Raw genomic sequence first — 18834 nt, forward strand, 5'->3', positions numbered from 1 at the left:
CAAATAAAAAATACTGCAACTGATTTCATACAGAAGCAGATAGGAGAACCCAAATGTCTTCTTTCTGATCAGACATTAAAGAGAGTTGCAAAAATGTAAAAATGCTGCTCTTTTCACTAAATCTTTAAAATTAGTTTTAGAAAAAATCATATTTTGCAAAAATGTTACTGATGTCAATATATACTGGGCTTATTATATTATTAATCAATACATTATAAAATTTGGTGTTAATTTCTAATATGGTAAAATAGACATAACACAAATAAACAAAAGCTCTTTTGGGTCCTCAATAATTTTTAGGAGTATAAAAGAGTCCTGATGAAAAGAGTTTGACAGCCACTGAGCTAAATCATTCAAGTAGGGTAACTGCTATCTTATTTTCCTCAAAAGATCTTAATGGATAGAAACTCAAACCTCTACCAGGCCTTTGCAATGTTGTATAGTATTATAAAGTTCTTTATCGTCAGTTATGATTTTTCTTCCTTTTTAGTCTCCTCTAGGTCAAGAAAACAATTGCTGAGCACCTCCCTTTTCCAATTATGCATATAAGTCCCTTCACTCAAGAAATCTAAAGGAATAGGTATCCTTGTTTTTGAAAGTTTGCATTATGCCACTTTGCTTTTAAGAAAGACCTACATTAATACCTGTTTTCACTAACCAAAGAGGACTTTCGCTTTTATGAAAAAGGGCAAATAGTGAAAACAGAATTCAGTGCTTGTTTTGCAGTAAGCCAGTATAGACACAGTACATACCTTGAGCACCAAGAATGGCAATGTCGAGTCCTTCCCCTGGGAGCTACATTCAGCATCAAGATACTATAGCTTTGAATTGTGCCTATGAACACCTGTGCTTTATCTTGACTTATTTTATGCGTCTGTTAGCAAGATATGTCCTAAGGTATTACAAAAGCCTGAAAGTGGTTATTTTTGGGGTTTGAGAGTACTCAAAATACTTTAATATAAATGTAAGTTAATACTAATTATTCCTTCACTTTGTGCCTTTTCAACTTGTAAAAGATTCCAAAGGAATGCTCTGCTTGTGGATAGCAAAGGAAACCTATAGCTCTAAAAACTGAAAATGATGGGTTCTCAATGAGAAAGGACTCATGAATCAGGAACTGTCCCGAAACATTTGAGGTATTTTTTTTTAAAAGATTTTATTCATTTATTTGAGAGAGAGAAGGAGAGAGTGTGTGAAAGAGAGCACAAACGGTGGGGAGGGAGAAGCAGGCTGCCCATCAAGTAGGGAGCCTGATGTGGGGCTCGATCCCAGGACCGTGGGATCATGACCTAAGCCAAAGGCAGCCGCCCAACCAAGTGAACCACCCAGGCGCCTCGAAACATTTGAGGTATTAACAAATGAAATTATGATCTGGTTTTCTCTATGAAATATCAGAGAAGAAAGTGTGAGTGATCATAGGGTAAAAATTATGGTGAAACACTTCAACAAAATACAGACTTAGCCTCATAATGGAAAGAGTTACTTATAAAACAGGTGTTCAGAAATTACAACTATGAGGGGCACCTGGATGGCACAGTTGGATAGTGTCCAACTCTTGGTTTCAGCTCAGGTCGTGATCTGATGGTCCTGGGATGAGCCCTGCATAGGGCTCCACACTCAGTGCAGAGTCTGCCTGAGATTCTCTCTCCCTCCTCTCTGCCCCTCCTGCTCGTGCTCTCTCTCTAAAGTAAATAAATAAATCTTTTTAAACAAAAAGAAATTACAAATATGAGATTTGAGAATTGATGGAAAAGTATGTGTATAGAAGACTTTCTCGAATGCACTTCGTATCCTGCAATTTTGACTTTTTCTAACTATTAAAGTCATTGTTTCCAGCTCTATTTGTACCAAATACTTTTGCTCATCTTGTAAAATGTACTGCTTTTACATGTTTATCAGTTTCTATTTGCTATGATTCAATTTCCTTTTAGGATAATTTTGTTAATACTTCAAAGGTGGGCTTAAGTTTCATTCCTCTTTTGCAAGGTAAATTCAACCTTTCAAACTTAACATAGTGTCTGACTGACAATATCTGGGATTCCTTTAATTAAAAATCATTTATTCTTCAAAATATTATTAAAAGCCTACAATGTTCCATATGCTATGCTATCCTTACAATATGTATAAACAAAAACTTGATAAATCAGCTCTGGGACAGTACCTTTTAAGACAATATATATTTCATCCTCTCATTCCCAGTCCCTCTCCGGAAGGGAGGGTGGCTATAGGCTCAAACAGTTTAATGATGAGAAAAGGAGGAAGAAATAAAATTTGTTAAACATAACAAATGTGGTACAGCCATACAATGGAATATTATTCAGCCATAAAAAAGAAATGAAATGCTGATACATGCTACAACATGGATAAACCTTGAAAACATTCTGCTACGTCAAAGTTTAATACAGCGGTATGCTGGCTTCCATTTTCAATGGAAACCCTTTCACCAACCGTGTCTGTACCCGCCAGGTGCTCAAGCCCTGTGACTATCTATCTCCGATCTGGTAGTAGTTTCTGCAGGTGAAGAAAGAAGACTGCCCGGTGTTGTACTCAGCGGTACTCATGCCAAGGTCCCAGGTCAGTGGCCACCCACTCCCTGTTCATATTGGCAAGAACACCGTGAAAATGAGTTTGGCATTTCCCAACATGTAGTGGGGAAAAAAGCCCACATACAGTGACGTGAAGGACAATGACTAAGCACAGCAAGAAAGAGATGAAAAGTGGAGGAGTTAAGATGGCGGAGGAGTAGGGGACCCCTTTTTCAGCCGGTCCCCTGAGTCAAGCTGGATAGAACACGGAATCAGCCTGAGACGCAGGAAGATACATCTGGATCTCTACAAATGAACATCTCCAGCGCTGAGTATTGAGGTACGAAGTGGGGAGCCGTGAAACGTGCACAGATATCGGAAGACAAACGGAAGGGGGAGGGAGCCGCCGCGTTCAGGCGCCGGGAAACGGCAGCCACCTGCACCGGGGAGCGGGCGGACTCACGGACGGCCCCCGTGAGAGAGGGGACTGAGACCGGTGAGCCGGGAGCGCGCGCCACCAGGCATTTCGCGGAACACCGGAATCCCGGTGTGCTCACGGGATCCAGACTGAGACCGGGAGCTCCCAGAGCGCATGCGGGGCGGCTGGCGGGCCACCTGCAGAGGGGAGCGGGCGGACTTGCAGTCGGCACCCGCGAAACAGCAGACTGAGACCCTGAACCAGGTGCGCGCGCCACCAGGCTTCTCACGGAACTCTGGAATCCCGGTGTGCTCACCGGGCATAGACTGAGATCTGGAGATCCGGGAGCGCGCGGGGGTGGCTGGCGGCTGGCGGCGTTAGAAACACAAAGGACAGAGCCACGCCGGGCCTGGAAGTGAGGGCAGGGACGCCGGGTGTGGGGCGCACATCCTGGGACGCTGCAGGGTTGAGCAGCACCAACAGTAACGGAGTTAAAGTGGCCAGAACATCAGTGGAGAATGGGCCGCAATCCCTCTGTTCTGTGACAATCCAGCCTCTGCTGCTCTGACTCTCAGAAGAGGCACAGCAAACCGCCAGGGAAAGCCGCCAGAGAACAAAAGCCTGGAAATACCGGCTCACAGCGTGCCCATCCCCATCCCCCCTCGCAGAGGACACGGAGACTCTACCCAAACAGGGATGCCTGAGTATCGGTGCGGCAGGGCCCTCCCCCAGAACACAGAAGGCAGGCTGAAAAATCAAGAAGCCCACAACCCGGGGCGCCTGGGTGGCGCAGTCATGGAGCGCCTGTCTTCGGCTTAGGGCGTGATCCCGGCGTTCCAGAAAGGAGTCCCTCATCGGGCTCCTCCGCTGGGAGCCTGCTTCTTCCTCTCCCACGCCCCTGCTTCTGTTCCCGTTCTTGCAGACTGTCTGTCTCTCTCAGATAAATAAATAAATAAAATCTTTAAAGAAGAAGCCCACATCCCTAAGATCCCTATAAAACAAGGTGCACGGCCTGGGACCCAGTCAATAATTTGGGCTCTGGACAACCCCGCAACCTCTCCTCATCAGAATGACAAGAAGGAGAAGCCCCCCACAGCAAAGAAAAGACAGTGAGTCTGTGGCCTCTGCCACAGAAATAATGGATATGGATGTAACCAAATTATCAGAAATGGAATTCAGAGTAACGATGGTCAAAATGATGAGTAGAATTGAAAAAAGTATTAACGAAAAGGTTACTGAGAATATAGAATCCCTAAGGACAGAAATGAGAGCGAATCTGACAGAAATTAAAAATTCTATGAGCCAAATGCAGGCAAACTAGAGGCTCTGACGGCCAGGGTCACCGAAGCAGAGGAAAGGGTTAGTGAATTGGAGGATGGGTTATTAGAGGAAAAAACGAAAACAGAAGATGGTCTTAAAAAAATCCAAGCCCACGAATGTAGGTTACGGGAGATTACTGACTCAATGAAACGTTCCAATGTCAAAATCATTGGCATCCCTGAGGGGGTGGAGAGAAAAAGAGATCTAGAAGAGATATTTGAACAAACTGTAGCTGAAAACTTCCCTAATCTAGCGAGGGAAACAAACATTCGTGTCCAAGAGGCAGAGAGGACCCCTCCCAAGCTCAACCATGACAAACCTACGCCATGTCACGTCATAGTGAAATTCGCAAATATTAGATCCAAGGATACAGTATTGAAAGCGGCCAGGGCAAAGAAATTTCTCACGTACCAAGGCAAAGGCATCAGAATTACATCAGACCTGTCTACACAGACCTGGAATGAGAGAAAGGGTTGGGGGAGCATTTTTAAAGCTCTTTCAGAGAAAAACATGCAGCCAAGGATCCTTTATCCAGCAAGGCTGTCATTCAGAATTGATGGAGAAATAAAGACATTTCAGAATCGCCAGTCATTAACCAATTTCGTAACCACGAAACCAGCCCTACGGGAGATATTAAGGGGGGTTCTATAAAGGTAAAAAGGCCCCAAGAGTGATACAAAACAGAAAGTCACAATCTGTAGAAACAAAGACTTTACAGGCAACATGGCATCATTAAAATCATATCTCTCAATATTCAGTCTCAATGTAAATGGCCTAAATGGTCCCATAATGCCACAGGGTTGCAGATTGGATAAAAAGAAATGACCCATCCATTTGCTGTCTACAAGAGACTCATTTCGAACCCAAAGATGCATTCAGACTGAGAGTAAGGGGATGGAGTACCATCTTTCACGCAAATGGACCTCAAAAGAAAGCTGGGGTAGCAATTCTCATATCAGACAGATTGGATTTTAAACTAGAGACTATAGTTAGAGACGCAGAAGGGCACTATATTATTCTTAAAGGAAGTATTCAACAAGTGGATATGACAATTATAAATATACATGCCCCCAACAGGGGAGCAGCAAGATACACAAGCCAACTCTTAACCAGAATAAAGAGACATATAGATAAAAATACATTAATAGTAGGGGACCTCAACACTCCACTCTCAGAAATAGACAGAACACACCCTGGCAAAACCTAAGCAAAGAATCAAAGGCTTTGAATGCCATACTCGACGAATTAGACCTCATAGATATATATAGAACACTACACCCCAGAACCAAAGAATACTCATTCTATTCTAATGCCCATGGAACACTCTCAAGAATAGACCATGTTCTGGGACACAAAACAGGTCTCAACCGATACCAAAAGATTGAAATTATCCCCTGCCTATTCTCAGACCACAACGCTCTGAAATTGGAACTCAACCACAAGGAAAAATTTGGAAGAAACTCAAACACTTGGAGACTAAGAACCATCCTGCTCAAGAATGATTCGATAAACCAGGAAATCAAAATTCAAATTAAACAATTTATGGAGACCAATGAGAATGAAAATACAACAGTCCAAAACCTATGGGATACTGCAAAGGCAGTCCTAAGGGGGAAATACAAAGCCATCCAAGCCTCACTCAAAAGAACAGAAAAATCTAAAATGCAGTTTTTATATTCTCACCTCAAGAAGCTGGAACAGCAACAGAGGGACAGGCCTAATCCACGCACGAGGAAGCAGTTGACCAAAATTAAAGCAGAAATCAATCAATCAGAAATCAGAAGTACAGTAGAGCAGATCAACAGGACTAGAAGCTGGTTCTTTGAGAGAATCAATAAAATTGACAGACCACTGGCAAGACTTATCCAAAAGAAAAGAGAAAGGACCCAGATTATTAAAATTATGAATGAAAAAGGAGAGGTCACGACGAACACCATTGAAATTGGAAGGATTATTAGAAATTTTTATCAACAGCTATATGCCAATAAACTAAGCAATCTGGAAGAGATGGAATCCTTCCTGGAAACCTATAAACTACCAAGATTGAAACAGGAAGAAATTGATTTTTTTTTTTAAGAAACTGATTTCTTAAACAGGCCAATTAATTATGAAGAAATTGAGTCAGTGATAAACAACCTTCCAAATAACAAAACTCCAGGCCCGGACGGTTTTCCTGGGGAATTCTACCAAACATTCAAAGAAGAAATAATACCTATTCTCCTAAAGCTATTTCAAAAAATAGAAACAGAAGGAAAGCTACCAAACTCATTCTATGAGGCCAATATTACCTTGATCCCCAAACCAGGCAGAGACCCCCTCAAAAAGGAGAATTACAGACCGATTTCCCTAATGAATATGGATGCCAAAATCCTCAACAAGATCCTTGCTAATAGAATCCAACAGTACATTAAAAGGATTATCCATCATGATCAAGTGGGATTCATACCTGGGATGCAAGCGTGGTTCAATATTCGCAAATCAATCAGCGTGATACATCATATCAACAAGAAAAGACTCAGGAACCATATGATCCTCTCAATTGATGCTGAAAAAGCATTTGACAAAATACAGCATCCTTTCCTGATTAAAACCCTTCAGAGTGTAGGAATAGAGGGTACATTTCTCAATCTCATAAAAGCCATCTATGAAAAGTCTACTGCAAATATTATTCTCAATGGGGAAAAGCTGGAAGCCTTCCCCTTAAGATCAGGAACTCGACAAGGATGCCCACTCTCGCCACTATTATTCAACATAGTACTAGAAGTCCTTGCAACAGCAATCAGACGACAAAAAGGGATCAAAGGTGTTCAAATCGGCAAAGAAGAAGTCAAAATGTCTCTCTTCGCAGATGACATGATACTCTATATGGAAAACCCAAAAGAAGCCACTCCGAAACTATTAGAAGTTATAGAGCAATTCAGTAACGTGGCAGGATACAAAATCAATGCTCAGAAATCAGTTGCATTTCTATACACAAATAACGAGACCGAAGAAAGAGAAATTAGGGAATCCATCCCATATACAATAGCACCAAAACCATACGTTACCTTGGAATTAATTTAACCAGAGACGTAAAGGACCTATATTCTAGAAACTATAAATCACTCTTGAAAGACATTGAGGAAGACATAAAAAGATGGAAAGATATTCCATGCTCATGGATCGGAAGAATTAACATGGTTAAAATGTCCATGCTACCCAGAGCAATCTACACTTTCAATGCTATCCCGATCAAAATACCGAGGACATTTTTCAAAGAACTGGAACAAATAGTCCTTAAATTTGTATGGAAACAGAAAAGGCCCCGAATCTCCAAGGAACTGTTGAAAAGGAAAAACAAAGCTGGGGGCATCACAATGCCGGATTTTCAGCTGTACTACAAAGCTGTGATCACAAAGACAGCATGGTACTGGCACAAAAACAGACACATAGACCAATGGAACAGAACAGAGAACCCAGAAATGGACCCTCAGCTCTTTGGGCAACTAATATTTGATAAAGCAGGAAAAAACATCCGGTGGGAAAAAGACAGTCTCTTCAATAAATGGTGCTGGGAAAATTGGACAGCTACATGCAAAAGAATGAAACTTGACCACTCTCTCACACCATACACAAAAATAAACTCCAAATGGATGAAAGACCTCAATGTGAGACAGGAATCCATCAAAATTCTAGAGGAGAACATAGGCAGCAACCTCTACGACATCGGCCAAAGCAACCTTTTTCATGACACATCCCCAAAGGCAAGAGAAACAAAAGATAAAATGAATTTATGGGACTTCATCAAGATTAAAAGTTTCTTCTGCACAGCCAAGGAAACAGTCAGAAGAACTAAGAGGCAGCCCACGGAATGGGAGAATATATTTGCAAATGACACTACAGATAAAGGACTGGTATCCAAGATCTACAAAGAACTTCTGAAACTCAATACACGAGAAACAAATAAACAAATCAAAAAATGGGCAGAAGATATGAGCAGACACTTTTCTAATGAAGACATACAAATGGCTAACACACACATGAAAAAATGTTCAAAATCATTAGCCATCAAGGAAATTCAAATCAAAACCACACTGAGATACCACCTTACGCCAAGTTAGAATGGCAAAAATAGACAAGGCAAGAAACAACAATTGTTGGAGAGGATGTGGAGAAAGGGGATCCCTCCTACATTGTTGGTGGGAATGCAAGTTGGTACAGCCACTCTGGAAAACAGTGTGGAGGTCCCTTACAAAGTTAAAAATTGAGCTACCCTATGATCCAGCCATTGCACTACTGGGTGTTTACCCCAAAGATACAGACGTAGTAAAGAGAAGGGCCATATGCACCCCAATGTTCATAGCAGCAATGTCCACAATAGCTAAATCGTGGAAGGAACCGAGCTGCCCTTCAACAGATGACTGGATTAAGAAGTTGTGGTCCATATATACAATGGAATATTACTCAGCTATCAGAAAAAACGAGTTCTCAACATTTGCTGCAACATGGACGGCACTGGAGGAGATAATGCTAAGTGAAATAAGTCAAGCAGAGAAAGACAACTATCATATGATTTCTCTCATCTATGGAACATAAGAACTAGGATGAGCAGTAGGGGAAGAAAGGGATAAAGAAAGGGGGGGTAATCAGAAGGGGGAATGAAACATGAGAGACTATGGACTATGAGAAACAAACTGAAGGCCTCAGAGGGGAGGGGGGGTGGGGGAATGGGATAGACCGGTGATGGGTAGTAAGGAGGGCACGTATTGAATGGTGCACTGGGTGTTATACGCAACTAATGAATCATCGAGCCTTACAACGGAAACCGGGGATGTACTGTATGGTGACTAACATAATATAATAAAAAACCATTAAAAAAATAATAAATAAATAAAATTTTTAAAAAAGCATAATACAAAAGGCATAACAGAAAAACAAAGTATAACACAAAAGGTCATATATCATATGATTCCATTTGTAAAAATGTCCACAACAGGCAAACCAAATCCTGAGACATAAAGTAGATTAGTGGCTGATAGGGGGAAAGGAGAGTGACTGCCAATGGGTATGGGATTTATTTTTGGGGGTGACGGAAAGGTTCAATATGAATATATTAAAAAACTGAATTGTATACCTTTAAGTATTTAAATGATAAATTTTGTGGTATGTGAATTTTATCTTAGAAAAATGGTGAAAAATTGAAAACAGAGTAGATACTATACTAAGAATATGGAAAAGTGATATTGGTCTTTCTCAGTGCTATTAAATTAACATGGCAAACTCATTTAAGAAGGAGATTTTGAGCTTGAGTGTGCATCTGAAAATAAAGATACATTTATTAGTGTAGTGTCTCAAATGCCTTTTCTTAAAACTCAATTTTTTTTACTTTTATCAAGTAATTGCTTATATAAATTTTTATCTGCTCTTATGGCAGTGCTGCACCTAACAGTCTGAAGCCAAAGAACTCTGAAACACTGGTTTTAGTCCTGAGCCTCTAGTGAGCAACTTTTGAATCAACAGTGTTTGGCTGTGTTTTCTACCTACTCATCCTATAGTCATTATGTTTAATCAGTTAATCATATTTGTGGGGTTAGATATAGAACAAGCATAAAATTTAATGTCGGTCACCTATACAACTTGCATTTAAAAAAACTGCTATTACCATATAATTTATAACTTGATTTCTGTAAATACCAGTTATTTTTATACTTCATTTTATATAAGGAAACCTAAAATTCCATGATCCCTTGAGACATTTTCAATACAACCTTGATTTAGAGAAATAATAAGTGAATTTGCAAAATTAATCAGAGACACTTATCACTAAGTAACAGAGACAGCCCAGTCAATACCTATTCAGTGTCTCTAACAACAGCCTACAGAACAGCAGAGCCATTATCTGCTGGTACATAATAAAATTTACCCCCATTTCAAAATAGAAATACTATAAGACCAACAAAGGAGGCTGGTATGGCTGAGAGTGCTTAAATATATGGCTATCTAATGTGTATTTCATCTATCCAGTCTGTCTGCTATAAAAAAAAAAAAAAAATTCAGGGACGCCTGGGTGGCTCAGTCAGTTAAGTGTCTGCATTTGGCCCAGGTCATGATCCCAGGGTCCTGGGATTGAGTCCTGCATCAGGCTCCTTGCTCAGCAAGGAGCCGGCTTCTCCCTCTGTCTGCCACTCTCCCTGTTCCCTCTCTCTTTCTGACAAATAAATAAAATCTTAAAAAAAAAAAAATTCAGCACTGCTGTCAAGAAAATAAAAGATATTGGTTCATAAACCTTTGTGTTTAAAATCCAGAATGATCACCTCAAGCAGTAATATTAGGTTTAAGATTTTTTTTTAAAGATTTTATTTATTAATTCGACAGAGAGAGAGACAGCCAGCGAGAGAGGGAGCACAAGCAGGGGGAGTGGGAGAGGAAGAAGCAGGCTCCTAGCAGAGGAGCCCGACGTGGGGCTCAATCCCAGAACGCCAGGATCATGCCCTGAGCCGAAGGCAGACGCTTAATGACTGAGCCACCCAGGGGCCCCTAAGATGTTATTTCTAAGACCAACACCAGTAATAAGTATGGCCACTGAAAAAATGCTTGTATGTTAAAACCTCTTATGTTTTCATCACAGAATTAATGTGATAGTTCTACTTTTGACAGAAAGAAAAAGAGTGCCCACGAATTTTCAGAGCTAATAATTTAAGTAGCTACTTGCTTGCACTGAGATTCTTGTGTCTACTCTAAGTACAGAAGTGAATAGCATTCTAATAGAGGAATATTATCACCACTTTTACAGATTAGTAATTATTTACAGACCTCTTCAGCGGAGCATTTTTTAAGAAGTTCTGGTGACATGTGTTTAGAACAGCAGTCAACAACTTTTTCTGTTAAGAGCCCAAACAGTACATATTTTAAGCTTTTGGAACCACACAGTCTGTTCCAGTTATTCACTCTGCCATTGTAATGTGTGAAGACAGACAAAGATAACGTAGAAACAAATCAGTGTCGCTGTGCTTTATTACTTTATTTGTGGACACTGAAAAGTTCACATGACATGACATATCTTTCTTCTTTTGATTTTTCCCCCCAATCACTTAAAATATAGAAACTGTTCTTCGTCATGGGTTGTATAAAATGGCCAGCTAAATCTGGCCCATGGGTCATAGTTCACTAATCCCTGGTTTAGAGTATGATAGAACGAAGAAAAGTAATAGATTGTAAGTTAGGAAATAAAATACACAAACCATACCATATGCAAATTTATAATTTTATAGTCTTAAAATTTAAAGTTATAAATTTAACCTTATAATCAAGTTTAATGATCAAGATCCATCTTATCTTCTCAAGAGGATATATATTTACAATGGATATTTATTCTGTATTATTTATTTTCATAAATGGTAAGTGAAAAAGAACAACTTAGCTTACCTGAACTCTAATTTATAAAGAAAATAAACCTCTCATCCTTTCACTCTGGCCATCTCTACTGCAAATCCTTATTTCAGTCTGTTAGTCATTTCTTCAGATTATTTCCACAGCCTCTTAACTGAGTTTTCAGCTTTTAGTCCTTCATAAATCCATTCTCCACTTTGGAGCCAGAGTAATTTTTTAAAAAATTTAAAGTTTAAGTCTGACTTCTCAAATGCAACACTATTAACTTAGTCTCTCCCTATTTAACATCATTTTCCCAACCTGTTCAAACTTAATTAGGTACCACTCTTTTATGCTTCCACTAAATAGCTATCCCTAGAATAACTGTTTTTATACCATATGGTAACTATCTGGCTTGTCTTTTCTTCTTCCCCTAATAAGTTCTTAAGAGACAAGGATTTGGGTTTTACTTAACAAGAATATTCAATACCTAGTATATAGAAAAACATCTGGAACAAAGCAGACTTAAGTATTTGTTGGATGAACCCATGAACTATTATGGGTTAAACTCTTGCCCTCCCAAAAGATATGTTAAAATTCTAACCCTCAGTATCTCAGAATCTGACCTTATTTGAAAATAGGATCATTGCAATTATAATTAGTTAAGGTGAGGTCATCCTGGAGTGGGGTGGGCCTTTAACACAATCTGACTGGTGTCCTTACAAGAAGAGGAGACAGAGACAGATAAGGGGGAACCACCATGTGAGACAGACACTGAAGTGCTGCAGGTACAAGCCAAGGAATGCTAAGGATTGCCAGCAAACCATCAGAAGGTAAGAGGGAACAAAAAGTTCTCCTCTCTGTGTGACAGCATGACCTTGCTATAACCTTGATTTGGACTTCTGGCCTCAAAATTGTGAGACAATAAATTTCTGTTGGTTGAAGTCACCCAGTTTGTGGCTCTTTGTTATAATAGCCCCTGAAAACTATGCTCAAGTAACTTGGTGAATCAACTTATACTTTAGGTGTATACCGTTTCCTGTGTCTCCCTATACCCCAAATCTCAACTCTTCCTGGAAAGTTAGGTTAAAAAAAAATTAATCAGTATGTGTGGATGTGGTGAGGTAATTTTAATGTAATATGATATAATAGAATAAATTATTAAATTTACATATTTGGATTCAAACAAGGATTTGTATAGGACCTATCAAAACAACTGGGTGGTTCAGATTTGTTTTAATTCAGTATTTTAATTTGTCAACTATTCTGTCATTTCTAGCAAAATCAGGAGAGTTAATGAAAGGAAATAAAATCCGAGGCAACTTTTAAAAAAAAGGGCAAATTACCCTTAGGAAAAGTAAAAAAAAAAAAAAAAAAAAGTAATTTACTTATAAAATTTTACCTACTATTCCTATAGTTAATTTTTAAAAATAAACTCTTATTGGTTATTTCACTGAAAATGTTGAGAATTACGTGTTTATCTTCTCTTACACAGACTGTATGATTACAACAGGAGTGGAATCTGACATATCAAGAGATACATCTCTTTTTTTCTCATTAGAAAATTCCCAGAAGCCAACCACTACCCAGTCTTTTGTTTCTTTAAGTTTATCCCTAAATTATGTTCATTAAACTAAGAGTCAGCCATTTTTTTCAATTCTTTCTCACAAGTAAAGCATATACCCACACTTGCCAACCCTTATGTTTTTTTAAGAACTCTATTTGCAGATTAAATTATCTTATATATAAAAAATCCTAAGGAATCTACTAAAAAACTATTAGAATAAATTCAGTAAGTTTGTTAGATTCAAAATCAGTATGCAAAAACCAATAGTGTTTGTAATGAACAATCAAAAATTGAAATAAAAAACTCAATTCCATTTATAATAGAATCCCCCCAAAAAGACACTACTCAGGAATAAACTTAATAAAAAAAGTACAAGACTTACACTCTGAAAATTACGAGACACCATTGAAAGAAATTACAAAAGATCTAAGTAAATAGAAAAACATCCCATGTTCATGAACCAGAAGACTCAGTATGGTTAAGATGGCAAGTCTCCAAATTGATCTATGGACTCAATGCCATATGTATCAGGATCCCAGCTGAATCGCAAAAACTGACAAGCTGACTCTAAAATTTATATAGAGTTGCAAAGGACCAAGAAGAGCCAAAATATGAAGAATAAATAGAAGGACTCACACTTCCCAATTCAAAACTTAGTACAAAGCAAGACATATAGATCCATGGAACAGAACTGAGGGTTTAGGAATAAACTCATCTGCCTATGGTCAACTGATTTTCAGCAAAGGTGAAATCATTCAATGCAAAAATAATAGTCTTTTCAACAAATGGTACTGGGACAGTTGGACAGTTGTCACAAGCAAAAGAATCAAGTTAAAACCCTTCCTCACACCACATACAAAAATTATCTCAAAATGAATCAAAGATCTAATTATAAGAACTAAAACTATAAAACTCCTAGAAGAAAACACATCGGGGTAAATGTTCATGACTTGAGGTTTGGAAATGGATTCTTAGATATGACACCAAAAGCATGAGAAAGACAAAAGATAAAATATATAAATGTGGCCTCATCAAAATGAAAAACTTTTGTGTCCTAAAGGGCACTAGTAATATAGTAACACTATTAAGAAAAGACAACTGGGGTGTCTGGGGTGGCTTAGTTAAGTGTCTGACTCTTGATTTCAGCTCAGGTTATGATCTCAGGGTCGAGAGATTGAGCCCCGTGTCAGACTCCACACTCAGGGTGGAGTGTATTTGAGATTTTCTGATTCTCTCTCTCCCTCTCTCTCTGCCCTTCCCCCTGGCTCTTTCTCTCAAATAAACAAATCTTAAAAAAAAAAAGAATACAACTGATAGAATGGGAGAAAATAATTGGAAATCATCTATGTCATAAAGGATTTCTATCTAGAATATACAAAAAACTCATACAACTCAATAACAGAAGGACAAATAACCCAATTAAAAACCTAGCAAAGGATCTGAATAGGCATTCTTTCAAAAGAGAAAAGACATACAATCAATAAGCTCTTATTATCACACTGTAATTACAACTGTTTGCTTACACACTTATCTTCTAATATTGTAGCTAGTTTTCTGAAGACGGAATACATATGTTATTCATCTTTAATTACCTGATGTCAGGCTCTGGACTTGGCATATAGCAGGGACTCAAAATGTTGCATGTATCTGCATTTGAGACTTATATTTGGGATAGTGCTGAAGATAAGGATAGAATTAAACAAATACTTTGTAGAGATAAGATTACAAATCTTAAAGAAGAATATAAAGCAATAAAAATAAACAGCAAGCACCTATATATAGTGCTTATTATATGCTAAGCACCGTTTAAAATGCTTTACATTAGGGGTGCCTGGGTGGCTCAGTCGTTAAGCGTCTGCCTTCGGCTCAGGGCATGATCCCAGCTTTCTGGGATCGAGCCCCACATCAGGCTCCTCTGCTGGGAGCCTGCTTCTTCCTCTCCCACTCCCCCTGCTTGTGTTCCCTCTCTCACTGGCTGTCTCTATCTCTATCAAATAAATTAATAAAATCTTAAAAAAAAATAAAATAAAATGCTTTACATTAATTCAATTTTTGAAATTCCAGGTAAAATAATCGATTACAAATAAAATGCTACGATTCAGATCAGCTGAGAAGCTCAGAGAAGGCAAAAATCATTATGTAGTGAAACCCATCAGATAAAATTTTGTGGGGGAAGACTGGATAGCAGAAGAGCATGCACAGGTCAACAGCATGTACAAATGGAGAGGAAAAAAGGGAAGGATGTGGCATATGTGCAAGATAATAAAGAGGACTGGTTTGACTAAAAAAAGGTGTTTAGATAAAGATGAGGAACAGCAAAGATTATAATAAGAATTTTTTTTTAAAGATTTTATTTATTTGACAGAGAGAGAGACAGCCAGCGAGAGAGGGAACACAAGCAGGGGGAGTGGGAGAGGAAGAAGCAGGCTTCCAGCAGAGGAGCCTGATGTGGGGCTCGATCCCAGAACGCTGGGATCACGCCCTGGGCCGAAGGCAGACGCTTAACGACTGAGCCACCCAGGCACCCCTATAATAAGAATTTGTACATGCTTTCATAAGCAAACTGGTATAAGTTCCTTATACCAAGAAGAAATAGCAAGGAAATTCAACCAGTTCAAGTGAAGCAGAAAAACAAATTCATAATATTAACTACTTCAGGATGACAGTTGTAAGGTGTGAAGTAAGATGTGAAATCAGAGTTCTGACAATGGGAATGAAGAAGGCCTACACCTAAGAGTTATTCTGAATCAAGAACCTGATAAACAGAATGTGGTGAATAGAAAAACAAGAAATCAATTGTACTTCTTGAGGTTTCAAGAATTCTAAATAAAATACAGGGAGGAAACATCCAGTGAATACCCCATCCTACCCCCAAAGAAAAAAGGGATAATGTAAATTATAGGGGAAGAATGGTGAATACTGAACTTGGAATACAGATATAGAACTCTAAGAAGCAAAGCAGATGAACTTTCTAAGGGCAAAAGAGAATAGTGATTAGGATACTTATCAGAATTATCTGAAGGCCAAACAAACTACAGTTTACTACATTTCTCCTTCCCTCACCCAGCCTGAGAAAAAGAAAGTAGGGGGCAACAGCTATAGACTAAGAGACTAACAATAAAGTATGTTCTGTGGACCCTAATGTGTCCTATTTTGAACAATGACTGTAAAGAAACATCTCTGCAACAACCGGGGAAAAATCTTAATAGGTTAGGGTATTTAGATGATTAGAAATTACTGTTATGCTTTAAACCCTGTGGTACTTATAAATGATTCAATAAATTCATAAATCTATTTTAAACCATTTAGGGAAAAGTCCGTGAACAAAGCAACCTGAGTTAAGAGCATTATTTTTAACTCAGATAATACGTTTTATGGTTGGAGGGAATGAGAACTTAGATGAATAAATTAGGGTTTGAAAAGTAGTAATCAGAGTATTTTTAAACATAATATATCTCAAAATAAAGGTTTAAATGTATGCAAGGAGAATCCAGAATATACTAGTACTTCTTTATCTTTATTTTTGCTCTCACTAAATCAGAAGCAATAAAATCCCTCAACTTCCTCTTCCCCCAACAACTGAGTGTGCTACTACTGTTCCCTTTTGCATGGTTCGATGATATCCAGCTTGGCGTTCCTTTATTAGTGTAACTTAAGCTCACTAATCAGTTAGGGTAATACTTACACTGGTTACTCGGCGGTAGATCTGAGCAGCATTTTGGCATTCTGAGTAAGGGTATTCAGATGTGGCCATCTCAAGCATGCACATCCCAAAAGCATAAACGTCAACAGATTCATCGTATTTTTCCTCATACATCTCAGGGGCCATGAACTCTGGGGTACCTTAAATTAAAAGAACAATTCAGACTCAATGTGAGCAGAGGCTACAGATGTTACTCATCTGGAGGAGAATCAGAGGAGCTGACCTGTGAGACAGAAGAAAGTAGGAGGGGGGAAGAAAAGAGAAGAGAAGAGTGGTGGAGGCAGAGAAGAGGAAGAAAATCTTAGCCTCTTCCACCAAATATCTTATAGAACTTTTGCATGGCCTTCATAAAAGAAACTAGAATGGGATCAAGTGTCTTTATTTACTGTTTCAAATCGATTACTGTTATACAATGTCAAAATAGAGACTTGGATAAGAGAAAAACTGATATAACTCCTAATGAAAACAAATGGAAGGATAACTAAGAGACCAGCAAGAAATAAAGAGGATATAATGGCATCCACCAATAAGGCAGGACAGGTTAAAAAAGATCAAAATACTTGTCTGCCCCCTACTGTATGGTAGCTGTAAGGTTATATAATATTTATAGCTAGTCTTTAGCCATTAACATTCCACCTGATCAGTTTCACTTTTAAGGAGGCCTTGCAGTGAAAAATCCAACATTCAATATGTTTTTTAAAAGAAAAAAATAAAGTTTATTTGTCTACAAAGGCCACTCACCAGAGCCCCTTTCTTCACATACTTACCGTACCACCTGCAGTACACAAATAAGCCTACTGCAGATAACAAGAAATACAATGAAGGACACCTTACAGATCTTACAGACAAAAAACAAATACACACAAATGGAGAACTCAAATATAGACTGAGTTATGAGCATAGCATATGTGATCCCACAGACCATGTTTTCCAATGTTTCCAAAGAAATTAAGTTTGGATCCCTCAAACTGTAGACATTTCTAAAGAATAGGCTTACATACTATGATTTAAACAAAAAAAGGGGGGGGGGAACCTCCCTTGGGTTAGAGATTTTTAAGTAGCCAAAGACAATCAAAGAAATGTTTCCTTTTCCTGTAAGGAAGGCAAAAAGGAAATTCAGCTTTAAATAACTCTTCTCCAATTCTTCTTGTTAATCTATTGTAAGAAAATTTTAAAATAGCATTCCAAATCCAAGTCACATAATATTCTATGGAGGACACTATTTTATAAGAATGTACAAATTACTGGGGGTTCTATGGTTTTCTCTTAATATGTAAAATTCTAGCCCACTTAAAAATTAATGGTTTCCTTGCTGTCACCACCTTTGGGGGGAGAATAGAGTATCTGTAAAGATTTCAAGTTTTCAAGGTGTCACATCCTTTTCAGAGAGTGAAAGCCTATCAAAATAATAAGCATTAAATTATTTTTCCAGCTGCAACTCTCTAACATATATTTGAAAGTCTGAAAGGACAGCCATGTTTTTTTAGATCAGTGATTCTCAACAAGGGGGTGACTTTGTTACCCAGGGACATTAGTCCAGAGACATTTTTGGTTGTAACAACCGTGGGGGAGCTGGAAAGGGTATGTGCTCCTGGCATCTAAATAATCTTATAATGCACAAGAAAGCCCTTACAACAAAGAACTATCCAACCTCAAATGTCAAATAATACTAGGGTTGAAAAGCTCTGTTTCAGATATATCTTCTGAAAAGTAGGAGTAAGAAAAGTTAAAACCAAGTTCTTGGAATAAATTCATTTTCACATTTTAAAATGAAGTCTTAACAGGTAGTTACTTTTGAACGCATATATATCTAACACTTTTTATAAATTCAATTTCTTTTATAAGAAAGTAACTCTATATGCATTATATAAATAAGTACATAATACTACATATCAACAGAATGACCCAATAAGATTGATAGTTACATAAGGTTTTGTCAACAAAGTTCACCTTA

At 38.4% G+C, this 18834-nt stretch overlaps 1 protein-coding gene across 21 annotated transcripts in view; it reads right to left on the reverse strand.

Moving 5' to 3' along the window:
• The window catches only part of WNK1 (WNK lysine deficient protein kinase 1), a 151803-nt gene that overhangs the window by 58080 nt on the left and 74889 nt on the right, over positions 1-18834 (reverse strand). For all 21 annotated transcript variants that reach the window (XM_026502723.4, XM_044385314.3, XM_048216469.2 and 18 more), the window contains exon 4: positions 16863-17020. In XM_026502723.4, coding sequence (XP_026358508.3) covers positions 16863-17020 — 158 coding nt within the window. The remainder of the gene's footprint in view (positions 1-16862; positions 17021-18834) is intronic.

Source organism: Ursus arctos, unplaced genomic scaffold (genome assembly GCF_023065955.2).
Source record: "Ursus arctos isolate Adak ecotype North America unplaced genomic scaffold, UrsArc2.0 scaffold_26, whole genome shotgun sequence".
In the NCBI taxonomy this organism is placed as follows: domain Eukaryota; kingdom Metazoa; phylum Chordata; class Mammalia; order Carnivora; family Ursidae; genus Ursus; species Ursus arctos.